This window comes from Mesoplodon mirus, assembly GCF_964341445.2.
Source record: "Mesoplodon mirus genome assembly, chromosome: 4".
Lineage (NCBI taxonomy): Eukaryota > Metazoa > Chordata > Mammalia > Artiodactyla > Ziphiidae > Mesoplodon > Mesoplodon mirus.
In genome coordinates, this window is record NC_138979.1 from 186,233,725 (window position 1) to 186,248,035 (window position 14,311).

Here is a 14,311-nt window from a genome sequence, read left to right on the forward strand (position 1 = left end):
AACATGTAAGTTATACAAATAGCTTGCATTTTTGAGGTTGTTTTTTAGAAATATTAACATACAAATGCCTGATAAAAATAAATCTGTTTCTGTTTCTTAGTGTTGTTGTTTTAAAACTTATTTGTTTATTTATTTTTGGCTACATTGGGTCTTCGTTGTGGTGTGTGGGCTTCTTGCGGTGGCTTCTCTTGTTGGGGAGCACAGGCTCTAGGTGCACGGGCCTCAGTAGTTGTGGCACGTGGGCTCAGTAGTTGTGGCTCCTGCGCCCTAGAGCACAGGCTTAGTAGTTGTGGCGCACAGGCTTAGTTGCTCCGCGGCATGTGGGATCTTCCCGGGCCAGGGCTCGAACCCGTGTCCCCTGCACTGGCAGGTGGATTCTGAACCACTGCACCACCAGGGAAGTCCCTTAGTGTTGCTTTAAAGCAACTGAACTAATGAAGATGGGCCCGTGGTTGTGTTGGATAAGTTTGGATTGTTTGGTTTCTTTCTTAGAAATTGTTCTGTAATGAGCTATATATATGCTTTGGGTGAATAATCTACTCCCTGACTGTGAAAAGAAAATGCCTTCCTTCCTTCATGCCATGATCAGGCCATTTTCAGTGAGCTGGAGCAGACGCTTCCTGGATGAGGTTCCACCCCCTCATCTGTACAGAATAATTTGCTTGTTTGTCACAATGTTGGCCGCTTTACCTATTTGGGGGATGGCGAGTGGAACAGAAGTGTGTATGTGTATCGTAGCTGGTTTACTGTTAGGACGTTGGAATGCAAGGCAGACAACACTGAGCCTGTGACCTCTCCTCGCCCTCTGTGCTTTGAGATGGATTTCCTCTAACTCTCCTGGTCTTTGTCACTATGTAAAATACCAGTTTGTTCAGGGTTGGTTTGTTCTCTTTACCTCTTTGAAAAATATTTTTCCTTAGAGACTAAGATAATAGCCTGTCCCATTAGCTGGCTTTATATAATTATGGGTTTTAATTCTTTTCCTCTCATTTACCTTTGGGTGCATCGCCCCAGCCATTTATCAACTTTGTTTTTTTCCTGATTATATGAATTAACTGCGTGTTTCCAAACCGTTCAGTCTCGCGCTGCTCTAGCAGGAGCTCTGTCTCCACCAGGGTTGGTGCTCTGGCTGAGCGGTCCTGCAGGGCCCCGTCCAGCGTGGGCACCCCGGGGGCCGCGGGCTTGGCCGCCGCCTCGCTTCCCACGCCTCCCTCGGCACCTCGCGCCAGAGCCTCTAGTCCAGCCCTCCGTGCTCTTGGTGACTCTGGGGGTTTCTTAGCCGCCACCTGCCTCTCCATAGACGGCCCTGCTGTCTGCCCGTCCCCTTCCCTCCCCTTCTTCTGTGTATCGCAGCCCCTTTCTGAGTGAAAACAGGGACAGCCCAGCTCAAGTGCTTCCTCTCCGTCTGCACCTTGTCCGCTTGGCTGGTCCGGAATTGACGCACTCCCTGTGAATCCCTGTAGGCCTTTCAGGCTTTCTCAGGACACCGACTGTGCCTCCTGAAGCTCGTTCTGGGCCCTCACCTGGCGCGCCCAGCAGTGTTGGTGCTGCCTGTCTTCCGCGCGATGAGCCCCTCTGATGCGCCAGCTCTGTGTGCTGTGTCCTGGATACAGTCTCACCTGCAGCCTTCCTAGCAGCCTGTACGGGGCAGACGATCCCATCTCACAGATGAGGAAATGAGGCTTGGAGACACTGAGTGACGTGACGCCCAAGCCACACGGTGGGGGTGGGGCGGTGGCAGGGGTTCAGACCTCGGCGCCGCAGGCTCTGTCCCCATTTGGGGTAGAAGCAAAAGCGGGGGGGTGTTGTAGAAATTTCTCTTCCCCACAGCACCCAGAATGGACTTTTGGGGGTGAAAATTCTCAGTATTTATTGGACAGTGAATATAATTTTTACTTCCACAGGAGCCCTTCTCTGGAAGATTGAACAGAAATCTAACCGAGCCTTTGCTTGTGGAAAAGTGACCATCAAGGGGAAGCGTCACTGGTACGAAGCTCTGCCCCAGGCGGTGTTTGTGGCCTTGAGCGATGACACGGCCTGGATCATCAGGACAAATGGGGACCTGTACCTACAGACAGGTAGCTGCAGGCGGCGCCCCAGCACCCGTGGGATCTGGTGTGATTGCGCTTTGGTAGCGACGTGCTTAGAGACAGTGATCAAGAAGCTAGAAGTCAATTTAAATGAAAACACTTCTGGAAAGAGAGTATTTGCCGTTGGAATCTATTAGCAGTTTTCTGCTACTGACTCACATTCAACCCAGGACAAATTTAGGGCAGGAATTAATAGAATTATTTAGCGAGGCACAGAAACAGAATCTTATTCTCCTTACGGCTCGCCATTGCGTATCCCTTATCCTGCAATATCAGATCTGAAGAGGAAAGGATAACGGAGAAATGGCCTTAAAATCATTGTTCCCTTTAACTTATGGCTGGATTTTTCAGCCAGGTCAAAGCCCTGCTGCTATACGCTTATCTACACGTGGGTCAGGAAAAAACAATGAGAAATAATTTGCTCTAAATAGCAGTTTATCTCATCCTAGGAAACTGCCCTGAGCGGGGGAACCTTTAGCAGCTGGAAGAGACATGGTGGGACTTGTTTTTTAAAAATAAACTGTAATGAGAGTCAGTGTTTACGTACTGTCAGCAGAATGAGATACGGGTTTCCAAAAGCAATGTGATTCACCAGTACCTGGAAACGATTACGGGGCAGGAGCTCTTTTTCGGATGTCAAGAGGCCGTATTAGATTTATGTAAATATCAATCTTTTAACCATTTAATATTGCTGATTCCAAGAAAAGGTTTTTTCTTTTTTTAATAGATTTTATTTATTTATTTATTTATTTATTGGCTGCATTGGGTCTTCATTGCTGTGCGCAGGTTTTCTCTGGTTGCGGTGAGTGGGGTCTACTCTTGGTTGGGATGTGAGGGCTTCTCATTGTTGCAGAGCACGGGCTCTAGGCGTGAGGCTTCAGTAGTTGTGGCATATGGGCTTCAGTAGTTGTGGCTCATGGGCTCTAGGACGCAGGCTCAGTAGTTGCGGCGCACGGGCTTAGTTGTTCCATGGCATGTGGGATCTTCCCCTACCAGGGCTCAAACCCGTGTCCCCTGTGTTGGCAGGTGGATTCTTAACCACTGCACCACCAGGGAAGCCCACCAAGAGAAGGTTTTAATCTCTGTTATGAACTGTCAGCCAGGGACGATTCTCTGAGATTTTTTTTTAACATCTTTTATTAGAGTATAATTGCTTTACAATGGTGTGTTAATTTCTGCTTTATAACAAAGTGAATCAACTACACGTATACATACGTCCCCATATCTCCTCCCTCTTGAGTCTCCCTCCCACCCTCCCTATCCCACTCCTATAGGTGGTCACCAAGCACTGAACTGATCTCCCTGTGCTATGCAGCTGCTTCCCACTAGCTACCTGTTTTACATTTGGTAGTGTATATATGTCCATGCCACTCTCTCACTTCGTCCCAGCTTATGCTTCCCCCTCCCCGTGTCCTCAGGTCCATTCTCTACGTCTGCGTCTTTATTCCTGTCTTGCCCCTAGGTTCTTCAGAACCTTTTTTTTTTTTTTTTTAGATTCCATATATATGTGTTAGCATACGGTATCTGTTTTTCTCCTTCTGACTTCACTCTGTATGACAGACTCTAGGTCCATCCACCTTACTACAGATAACTCAGTTTTTTTTATTTTTATGGCTGAATAATATTCCATTGTATATATGTGCCACATCTTCTTTATCCATTCATCTGTTGATGGACACTTAGGTTGCTTCCATGTCCTGGCTATTGTAAATAGAGCTGCAGTGAACATTTTGGTACATGACTCTTTTTCAATTATGGTTTTCTCAGGGTATATGCCCAGTAGTGGGATTGCTGGGTCATATGGTAATTCTATTTGTAGTTTTTGAAGGAACCTCCATACTGTTCTCCATAGTGGCTGTACCAATTTACATTCCCACCAACAGTGCAAGACTGTTCCCTTTTCTCCACACCCTCTCCAGCATTTACTGTTTGTAGATTTTTTGATGATGGCCATTCTGACTGGTGTGAGGTGATACCTCATTGTAGTTTTGATTTGCATTTCTCTAATGATTAATGATGTTGAGCATCCTTTCATGTGTTTGTTGGCCATCTGTATATCTTCTTTGGAGAAATGTCTATTTAGGTCTTCTGCCCATTTTTGGATTGGGTTGTTTGTTTTTTTGGTATTGAGCTGCATGGGCTGCTTGTAGATTTTGGAGATTAATCCTTTGTCAGTTGCTTCGTTTGCAAATATTCGATTCTCTGAGATTGAAAGCCCTTGAACATCTGGCTCGCTCTCAGATGTGGGAGAGCCGGCATCCTAGCAGCTCCTGCTTGAGCCCAGAGGGCAGCCTGGCCGGCTCTGGGCCACATGCTGGCCCTGGTCTCTCCAGCCTTGTTCCTATGTCTCCCTTGAAAGTGAAAAATAGCTGGAAGAGCATACGCATGTCCAACTTCCAGTGGCATCTGAGTTTCGTTCCTGCTGGGGAAACAGGGTGCTTCTGGCCTGGGGGTGAGGAGGGCCTTAGGAGTCACCTGGGCAGTGGTTGCAGACAAGCTCAGACCACCCAGAGCTCCTGGGTTAGAGTCTCCAGGGTTGTCCTGAGGATTTGCAGTGTAAGAAGTCCAGGAGGTGATTCCTACCTAGCTGAGTTTGAGGAAATGCAGCCCAATGACTGTGATACCGTAGGGTGCTGTTGTGATCAGGCAGGAAGCATGCTGAGTTCCGAGACCTGACTGCAGGCTGAGGCTGCGGAATAATACGGGGCTTTAGGTAACAGCTGTTGTGCCAGCTCCCTTGGGAGTGGCCTTGAAGCTCGTTAGACAGAGGTTGCAAAGAGGCGGGGGAAGAGCCCTGCATGGGGAGTCGGGGACCCTGAGCTCTGGCCCTCACCTTCCATCTAGGAAATTCGGGGTTTTCATTTTAGTAGTGGAAACCCCACGTACCACATACAAAGCAGGGGGAGGGGAACCACCCTGTTGGAGGTGCCCTGCAGAGGATGCCTGGAGCCCTCAGATCCCTGTGGGTCCAGTGGCAGCTGAGGCTCCGAGGGGCGTGGCCACAGAAGACGTCCCTTGGTACTGGCTCCTCTCGGCCTGGGCCCTCCTGGCTCCGGAGCTGGCTGCTCTTCCGTACTGGGCTTTCACGTTCTTTTGGAACATTTTTAGCTACTCTGGGACACCAGAGGATTCGGAATTGTTATTCCTCCAGTTTTCAAAGAGCGTCTGAAAACAGTTCAGGTGGATATTATATTTAAGCACAATCTAAGTATTTTATGTTGACTAGACCTTAAAAAGAGAAAGTACTTATTATGGATATATTAAGGGTATAGCAAAATACCAAAAAAGAAAAATAAGCAAACGGAATGAAAATGAGGTGTTAAGTCCTGATTGTGTGTCTTTGGGGGCTTCCTGTCCTTCTCCCCGGCAGGTCTCAGCGTGGATCGCCCCTGTGCCAGAGCCGTAAAGGTTGACTGTCCATACCCACTGTCCCAGGTCGCAGCCCGAAACAGCGTGGTGTGGGCACTGACGGAGCAGAGGGTCCTCCTGTACCGGGAGGGTGTAAGCAGCTTCTGTCCCGAGGGGGAGCACTGGAAGTGTGACATCGTCAGGTATCGGGGAGGAGCACACCCATTTGCAGCGTCCTGTTTGTCCCACTGTCTGTTCTTTGTCAACTTGACTCTTCTTAAGCGACCCATGTGAGCCTCTCCTGGGCAGAGCTGGTTCCCTGAAGGTTTTCAAGGTCGTGGTGTTCCCTGGGATTGCCAGAGCCCATTTCAGCAGCCTGACCTTGAAGACACTCTGTGCCTCCTTCTGACTGGCAGACTGGACATTGGGTCAGAGCTCAGTTTTAAAAATGTTACTGCCCTCATGTGTAATCTCAAGCCCCACACGGTCACGAGTCTCTCATGATGGTCTTTCTAGAGAACTGCCCAGGGTCAGACAGTTTCTGTTTAGAGTCTCAGATGACTTAGGGCCAAATATTTTTCTTTATTATCCTCCTAGTCAGTTGAAATTAATCTGAATTGCAGTTTATTTGGTTACTTTCTACCAGTCAAAATTTTAATTAAAGAATTACTGTCAGATCATTTTGCTGGTGTGAAATTATCAGTAGTCTTTAGAAAAATTAGATTAGGATATTCTCGGTTTGAATTGAGCAACCCAGTAAACTTGAGGGAACACCGGTTGTGAGCGCTGAGTGAATGTGACCCTGCCCTGCCCTCGACAAGCTCCCCATCTGGGGCAACCAACGCCAGTTAGTGTAGATGGTCCTGAGCCGGAGACGGACGCACAGCGCCGAGGACGCCTCGGCTCCCCCTGCAGAGGTCAGGCAGGCACTGCGCGGAGTGGACCCTTAGCTCAGCCTCGAAGCTGGCAGGGACGTCACCGGCTGGGTGGGAGGAGGGCATTGCCCGCAGAGTGAGCAGCGTCTGCCAGGCTGCAGCTGCCCAACACAGCCTGGCACGCTGCGGAGTTTCTGTTCACTTAATTGGTGAAGGCAGGGGTTGGGCCGCTCGGGGCCTGGAATCCCTCACGCGCCTGCTCTCTTCTTCCCTGGGTTAGTTTCCCTTAAGAGCTCCCCCTACTGTCCTGGGCCTTCAGGGACTCTTTCGGACACCCCCTCGCTTCGGAACAGTATGTGTCGCACAGTCGTTTAACTCGAAACTCGAGCTTCTTTCCTCGGATCTTGTCTCTTGTCCCCCACTGAGCCCCCCAGGATGCTTGATGCCGGCATCCTAGACACACTGGGGGCCATGAATGCAGGTGCTGACTCCACGCTCTCTTCCTCGTTTCCAGTGAAAGGCAGGCTTTGGAACCTGTCTGTATCACTCTCGGCGACCAACAGACCCTGTGGGCCCTGGACATCCGAGGACACCTGTGGTTCAGAACTGGCGTCGTTTCCAAGAAGCCCCAAGGGGATGACGACCACTGGTGGCAAGTAGGTGTTGAGCTCCCGGGCCACGTGCCTGGGCGCCTCCCTGAGTTGGGGGCTCTGCTCTCCCTCTTACAGCCCCTCTCTTTTCCCTAAAGAGATCGGGGGCTTGGAGTAAATAAACAGTGTTCGCTTTTACTATTGGATGAGTTAGACTTTGCTGTATTTGAGCACACGAGAAATATCAGGGCACAACAAGGCTCTACTGTATTCCATATCCTATGATAAACCGTAATGGAAAAGAATTTTAAAAGAAAAAGAATGTATACATATGTATACCTGAATCACTTTGCTGTACAGCAGTAACTAACACAACATTGTAAATTAGCTATACTTCAATTTAAAAAAAAAGAATTATCAGGGATTTCATCACAGGAGGTAACTTGTGAAGCTCTCTTTGCTTTAATATGTAGGCTTTGTTTATTTATTTTTTAATTTTGGTGTTATTTAGAAATTTGTCATTATATGCCAAATAAATCCAGTGATAGCCATTTGAAGACCTAGATAATAATAATGATTAATTCTGGAGGAATGTACTAAGAAGAAAAGAGATTAGACAATAGATGTGAAAAACCCAACCCACAATTAAAATTCACTATCTCTGCTTGTACGAAAGGCCTCGTAAGTAAATGGTATTTCAACGAAGAAAGGGGAATTTTCCCACATGCCCCCAGGAAAGTAAACACTTTGAGAAATAGTAAGGTAGGGGCTTCCCTGGTGGCACAGTGGTTAAGAATCCACCTGCCAATGCAGGGGACACGGGTTCGAGCCCTGGTCCAGGAAGATCCCACATGCCGCGGAACAACTAAGCCCATGCACCACAACTACTGAGCCTGCACTCTAGAGCCTGCGACCCACAACTACTGAAGCCCGCACGCCTAGAGCCTGTGTTCCACAACAAGAGAAGCCACTGCAGTGAGAAGCCCACGCACCGCAACCAAGAGTAGCCCTTTGCAGCCAGTTAAGCCGACTGTGCTCTTTTCCGCATGGGGGCCCGGTGCGCAATGGCTGCAAACAGCAGCCTCCTCGGTAGTGTATGCAGCCTGTTGCCTGTATGGGTTACCCTAAGGGACCTTGGAGACAGCCCTTTCCAGTGGACATTAATGACTGGCATGCTGTCCCCAATCTAGGCTCCAGACAGGTATGCATGGTGCCTTTGGAAAGCCCCAGGGCACAGTGGCCAGGGTCCACATTGGCCAGCTCTTAGTGTCCATCCACACCAAGCTGCAGAACAAGGAGCATGTGATTGAGGCCCTCCGCAGGGCCAAGTTCAAGTTCCCTGGCCGCCAGAAGATCCACATCTCCAAGAAGTGGGGATTTACTAAGTTTAATGCAGATGAATTTGAAAACATGGTGGCAGAAAAGTGGCTCATCCCATATGGCTGTGGGGTCAAGTACATCCCTAATCGTGGCCCCCTGGACACATGGCGGGCCCTGCACTCCTGAGAGGCTTGGCGCGGCCCCCTCCCTATCCACGCCCACCCATAAACCCTACTTTCTTGTCAAAAAGAAAAAAAAGAGTAACCCTGCTCGCCGCAACTAGAGAAAGCCCACGCACAGCAACGAAGACCCAACGCAGCCGAAAATAAATAAATAAAATAAACAAAAAGAAATTAAAAAAAAAAAAAGAAGTAGTAAGGTATAATCAAGCTAACTTTTGCCCTTTTGGCACCATTCGGTGTAAATAAATGTAGCGCCCGTGGTCCCCCAGCGTGGCAGGTAAGGGTAAGGCTGTGCTGGCATTGGCGGCTGTGGGGTGCACAGCAGCTCTTCAGTGTTCTGTCTCCATTGATGGGTTCAGGTGTTATTGTCGCCTTAGACTTGCCTCATCGAGGGCAGGTCTTCCAGTGGCCGCTCTCAGGTCTTTCAGATGAGGATGTGGAAAAGCAAGTTGTGTTTGCTCTTTGATGAGTATGTGTGTGTATACACAGTCTCGAATTTAATATGCCAGGGACTACTTGAAAAGTTATACAGTTGATTCAAAATTATCCTCCCTGTATTTGTAACCATATTATATGGTTTTATACACACACACACACACACACACACACACTCAAGTGTAGTATATGTACTAAATTCTGTCTTAAGTAGCCTAAAGAAAACTAGTTAGCATTTTATCATAATATTCAGACCATTGTCTTCAGAGAAATTTGACAGAATCATCTCTGAGGTGTTTGGAAACAGAGTTATTTTATTTACTGTAAGATTGATTTCTCTGTAGTGCTAGAGCCAGCATTATGTTTGGCTGTTAAACCTTTCTCTTTTTTTTTGTTAATTTGCATCCTGCTTATCTGCCAATCCTGGGTGCTGGGACTGAGCCTGTCACAGACTTTCTGTGTGGCCTGGCGTCATACACCCCGAGGAAGGGCAGAGCTCCCAGGCCATCACACGGCAGCGTGGCACTGGTCCCCAGGTACCTGCCCAGCGTCCTGTGGGCTCTGATGGGGTCCGCCTCGCCAGGCTGGCACGTGCTCTGCTCTTCAAGGGAAGCAGGGCCTTGGGGCTGACGTGCCGACACCGTTTGCTGAAGCCTCAGTGCAGGCAGGAGCTCACAGTCAGTGCGAGCCCTTTCACAGAAAAGAAGGGCCGCGTCGCACATGTACTACAGTGCTGGGTTTTATGATAGTTTCCTTTCTGTGTGTTTTATTATACGTTAAGTTCCCTATCCTAAGTGATGTCACTTTCACTCCGCACTTCGCTGTGCGTGACCTGGGAGTGTGGCCTGCACGAGGCTGTCCTAGGCGTAGGGCGGTGACGTTCTCTGTAACCCGACCCGGCAGGGCAGAAGTACGTGGAAAGTCTCGCAGAGTCAGAGACCTTTCTGACAGCCAGAGCTGGCCGGCAAGGGAGAGGGTTCCTTAGTGGGCAGCACCCTGGAGAAAGGTCTGTTGCAGGAACATGAGAGAAGCGTGTCTCGAATCTGAGCCCGGGTGCGTTCTGCACGTCCAGGACAGGCCCTGTCTGTACTGCTGTTCTGGCCTGATTGTTAACAATCCCAGTTGGGTCATGAATTGCTTCATCACCCTGCTTACTCTACCTTTTTAAACCCGTATTATGATCCTAAGTATCGTACACTTGTCCATTAGAAATTCCTAAATTTTAAAAACAAAATAATCCTTTCTCACTGATTAGAATAAAAGACTTATAGGGTGCGAGGGGGTGATAATCCTAAAAGTAATACATGCTCTTTGTAACAGGTCCATGTAATAAAAAAGTGTATAAAATAAAAGGTGAACGTTTTCTTCCGTTCCTCTGAATCCACCCCTCGGAAGTAATCACAGTCAGCAGTGGGGGGTGTCCTGCCACACTCCTCTCCAGTCCTCACACAAACGTGCACGTGCACGTGGGTATCTGGGTGTTTGACAGGCAGCGAGTGTGCAGAAGGCGTTTGTAGCTGCGCTGAGAACAGGGTGTCTGCCTGTCTCCCCTCCAGGCGAGCATCACAGACTACGTGGTGTTTGACCAGTGCAGCTTGTTCCAGACCATAATCCATGCCACACACTCGGTGGCCACAGCGGCCCAGGTGCCTGTTGAGAAGGTGGCGGATAAACTGCGCATGGCGTTGTGGTCTCAGCAGCTCCAGTGCCAGCCGAGCCTTCTAGGGGTCAACAGCAGCGGCGTCTGGATCTCCTCGGGCAAGAATGAAATCCACGTCTCTAGAGGAAGTCTCATCGGTGGGTGAATCACTTCATTGCCACGCCGGCTTGATAGGCAGCTCCTCTTTAGAGCCAGCATTTAAGGAAAAGCTATATGATCTCAAGTGGAAAAGATAATTTAGTGCCAGTGGTATGAGGTGTCTGGAAGGGAGGCCTCCCCTCTGCTTTCTATCAGTTCCCTCCTTTTAGTCTGTCATTCCTGCGACTTGGATACCAGTGTCTGCATGGTGTACGATCAGTTTCCATTAGGAACCTATTAGGCTGTAAGAAGAGCACATGGAGCTCATTTTTATGTTAATAATTTCCAGCTAAATGAAATATTCTCCCATTCCTAAAGAGCCTAGTAGAAAAAATTATCGCACTGTTGAAAATGCAAGGCTCTGGCCAGATCCGTAAACGTAGGTGTAAATCCACATTTACCCACTGGGGCTTCATTTCTGTGAGTGAACCCTGCTTTGTGAGTTTTCTCCAGCTCTTCTCCCCCTGCGTGGCCTCCCCCGACCCTGGGCTAGACGGTGCTCTGCTTGTCGGGCCGGCTCTTGCGGTGCTGGCTTGGGCCTCCTACTTTGAGGACACTCTAGAACCAGCTGTAAGGGGTTTTGAAGGCCAGTTGGTCTAGAACTGAAGCTCTGAAGTATGTGTGGTCTTTCTTTCTTCTTTCTTTAACGTACTCTTCCCATTATTTCTAGGCACTTACTGGAACAATGTCGTTCCCCGGGGGACAGCTTCGGCCACAAAGTGGGCCTTCGTGTTGGCTTCCACTGCTCCCACAAAGGAAGGTTGGTTGGGGAGTGCAGTGCACAGGTTGGCAGCTGAACAGTTAAAACCATGGTCTGACGTGGCCTAGTTGGGGCGGGAGCATGGCCGTGGGGCCCTCAGGGACTGGATGCGGTGGTGTCACAGGCCAGCAGCCCTCGTTGGCTGAGCCGAGGGCTCCCAAAGCTGGATAGGCCTGCCCAGGAGAGAAGGATCTGGTGTGGTGGTCTGAGTGGGTCTGGAGGCGAGCTGTCCTTCTGAAGGAGGGGAGTGTACAGTGTGACCGCTGAGGCCGGCAGCTGCTGACTTCAGCGACATGTCTCAGGGCCATAGCACAGGGCCAGTAGGCACCAGGCTTCTCTGGGTGCCTGGCCATTTCCCCTGTGAATTCTGTCACCTCCTCACAGGCTGGTTTACAGCCTCTGGCTGGCCTAAGTCCCACTGTCATGCCCCTGGTAGGGCAGACCTCCCAAAGCCCTGACCACAGCTCGGGCTTTGGAGCCAGGAGAGGCAGTGCAGCTACCCCAGGAGCTGGGAGCTGGGGCAGTCAGGTGGCCCAGGATCGCGCTGAGGGTCAGATGAGAAGATGTCGGGGGTCTCTGCAGTTGGTGAGTTCGAGCCCGTAGTCCCACTAGGATGTGCAGAACTTGGTCAGTACAATAAAATGCTTCCTCCCCAGATTGTTCTGACCGCAGTTGTGCAATAAGTAAACTCTGCAAACCATAGGTTCTCTCCCAAGCTTGGCATAAATCATTTGGCAGCAAAACCTGACCTGAGCTGATGGGAGGCTCCTTACAGCGTCCGTCTGTCCTGCTGACTGTGACTGTGACGCGTTTTGTTGCAGGAACGTTGCTGCACTTCATTGTGGGGTGGGGGGGTACTGCCTGGCTCCCGGGCTGTTCTGTAAACATCGGCATACCCATTACCTTACGTTTTCAAGGTCCAAAGTAATTTTGAATTCCAGACCATAACTGGTCCCAAGTTTTCGATATACTTTAGATAATATATTCTGACTGAGGTTTTAATTTCCCCAAGTGTGGTTTGCATTTTAAAGTGAATTAAACCTGAAGGACTCTAAAAACGGGGGAGAGAATGAAAGCATGTAATTTTGAGGTGAGGATGAGAGGAAAAGGCTTTCCAGCTTTCTGGGCCTTTTCCAGCAGCCTCCACCCTGCCAGACCTCCCCTCGCCCTGCCACCAGGACAGGGGAGGTTCCTCGGTGCCGTCCTTCCGGGGCATTGCTGGCCTTGCTCCCTCTAGGACGCTGGTTGACACACCAACTTGAATGCTTCCTGGTCCCTCATACAACGTCCAAGGTCCGGGCCTCTGAGGCAACGTCATGGGCCTCCTAAGGTCTCGTTAGCCCAGCTTCCTTTCATTTCTTTAAATGTGTCGGACTTGTTTCCTATGAACTGGCTGGTCCCGGTGCGTCCCCCTGAGTCCTGGCTGCTCCTTCCCGGAGGTGGGGAGTGAGGGTGGGAGCTGGTCGGCCAGCCTCTGAAGGCAAAGGCTGCCCCGAGAGGCTCGCCGGTGACGCCATGACCTCTCCACAGGAAGCTCCCTGTGGCTCTGCCAGAGCAGCAAGGACCTGTGCCGCGTCAGCGCCCAGCATGCCCAGTCACGCCCGTCCACCGTGCAGCTGCCCCCCGACGCCGAGATGAAGGCCTACGCCGCCTGCCAAGACGCCCTGTGGGCCCTGGACAGCCTCGGCCAGGTGTTCATCCGGACGCTGTCTGCGAGCTGCCCCACGGGCATGCACTGGACGAGGCTGGACCTCTCGCAGCTAGGTATGCCCGCCCCCGCCGCCAGGCCCTGCCTTCCAGCCTCATCAGGAGGGGTGTCCCACCCGCTTCCCGGGGCCCTGTGTTCAGCTCTCGTGAGTTCTTGCAGGCCGCGTGGTCGGTTGCTGGGTCAGGAGGTCGATTAGCCGCTCTTGCAGGGTAACGGGCCTCTTAAGAATTTTGTGAGGAGCTTTTCTTTCCCACGCTTCACACGTCGCAGGGTTTTCAGAACCCAGGAGGAGCATGAACTCAGAGAAAGCTGCCGTACGACACGCGCGAGATGATACTGTGGATGCAGCTGCCTCTGCTGGTCTGTCTGGATGTGGCAGTTGCTTTGTGCCCTTTCCGACCCAGGGTCCGCAGCCAGGAGAGTGCCCAGCCCTCCCTCCGCTGGAGGGGTGTGTGCTGCCTTCCTTCTCCGAGTCTCCCCTACAGGGCTGCAGGGCAGCCAAGCAGCGTGAGGCCATTTATAAATAATTCATTCCTGTTCCAAGGAATACGATGATAGAATGAGCCCACACTCTTAGGTTGTCCTCTGGGCAGACGGGCAGCTGTGGCTGTCAGAAGGTGCAGGCTGCGCCCGGCAGCTCCGGAGTCCATGCGAGCCTTAGGGATACTTCCCTGCCCAGCGGTTTCCCGGTTTGGTGAACTGATAACCAGTATTTTGTTTGTTAGGTGGTAGAATTGAATTTTACAAGCATTTAACATTTGAAAATTCAACCACATGTACTCGTTTGAAAAAAAAAAAAAAAAAAGGACAAAGAAGCCAAGAAGGGAAGGGAGGACGCCTTGTCCACCTCCCGCCCTGGCAGCCCCTGGCTGCGTCTCCAGCTGACGGGCCTCTCACCGTCCCATGATGTGCAGAGGTATCGTCATTCTTTTGTCCCACGAGGCCCCCAAATACAACCCAGCTTAGCTAAAGAAGCAGGTTGGTTCTCCACTAAAGAAGTAAGCTTTGTTCCAAAGCTAGGAATTTTCCAGGGTCATTTTGATTATGCTTTTGGCCTCACTCGCACCCTGTGTTTTGAACCTAATCCCAGCCCCAAGGCCGGTCACAGTCCAGCTTCTGAGAGCGCCTGCCAGCCGCCATCGTCAATGGTGATGGACCAGAGAGGCTGCAGCTGGCCGTGGCTCTGCCTGCCAGTGCAGGGCCAC

General features: G+C 50.6%; 1 protein-coding gene across 4 annotated transcripts in view; it reads left to right on the top strand.

Moving 5' to 3' along the window:
- The window catches only part of TECPR2 (tectonin beta-propeller repeat containing 2), a 99,909-nt gene that overhangs the window by 47,200 nt on the left and 38,398 nt on the right, over positions 1-14,311 (top strand). For all 4 annotated transcript variants that reach the window (XM_082617030.1, XM_082617028.1, XM_082617029.1 and 1 more), the window contains 6 exons: positions 1,905-2,078; positions 5,461-5,641; positions 6,828-6,969; positions 10,397-10,637; positions 11,309-11,398; positions 12,929-13,162. In XM_082617030.1, the coding sequence (XP_082473156.1) occupies positions 1,905-2,078; positions 5,461-5,641; positions 6,828-6,969; positions 10,397-10,637; positions 11,309-11,398; positions 12,929-13,162 (1,062 nt within the window). The remainder of the gene's footprint in view (positions 1-1,904; positions 2,079-5,460; positions 5,642-6,827; positions 6,970-10,396; positions 10,638-11,308; positions 11,399-12,928; positions 13,163-14,311) is intronic.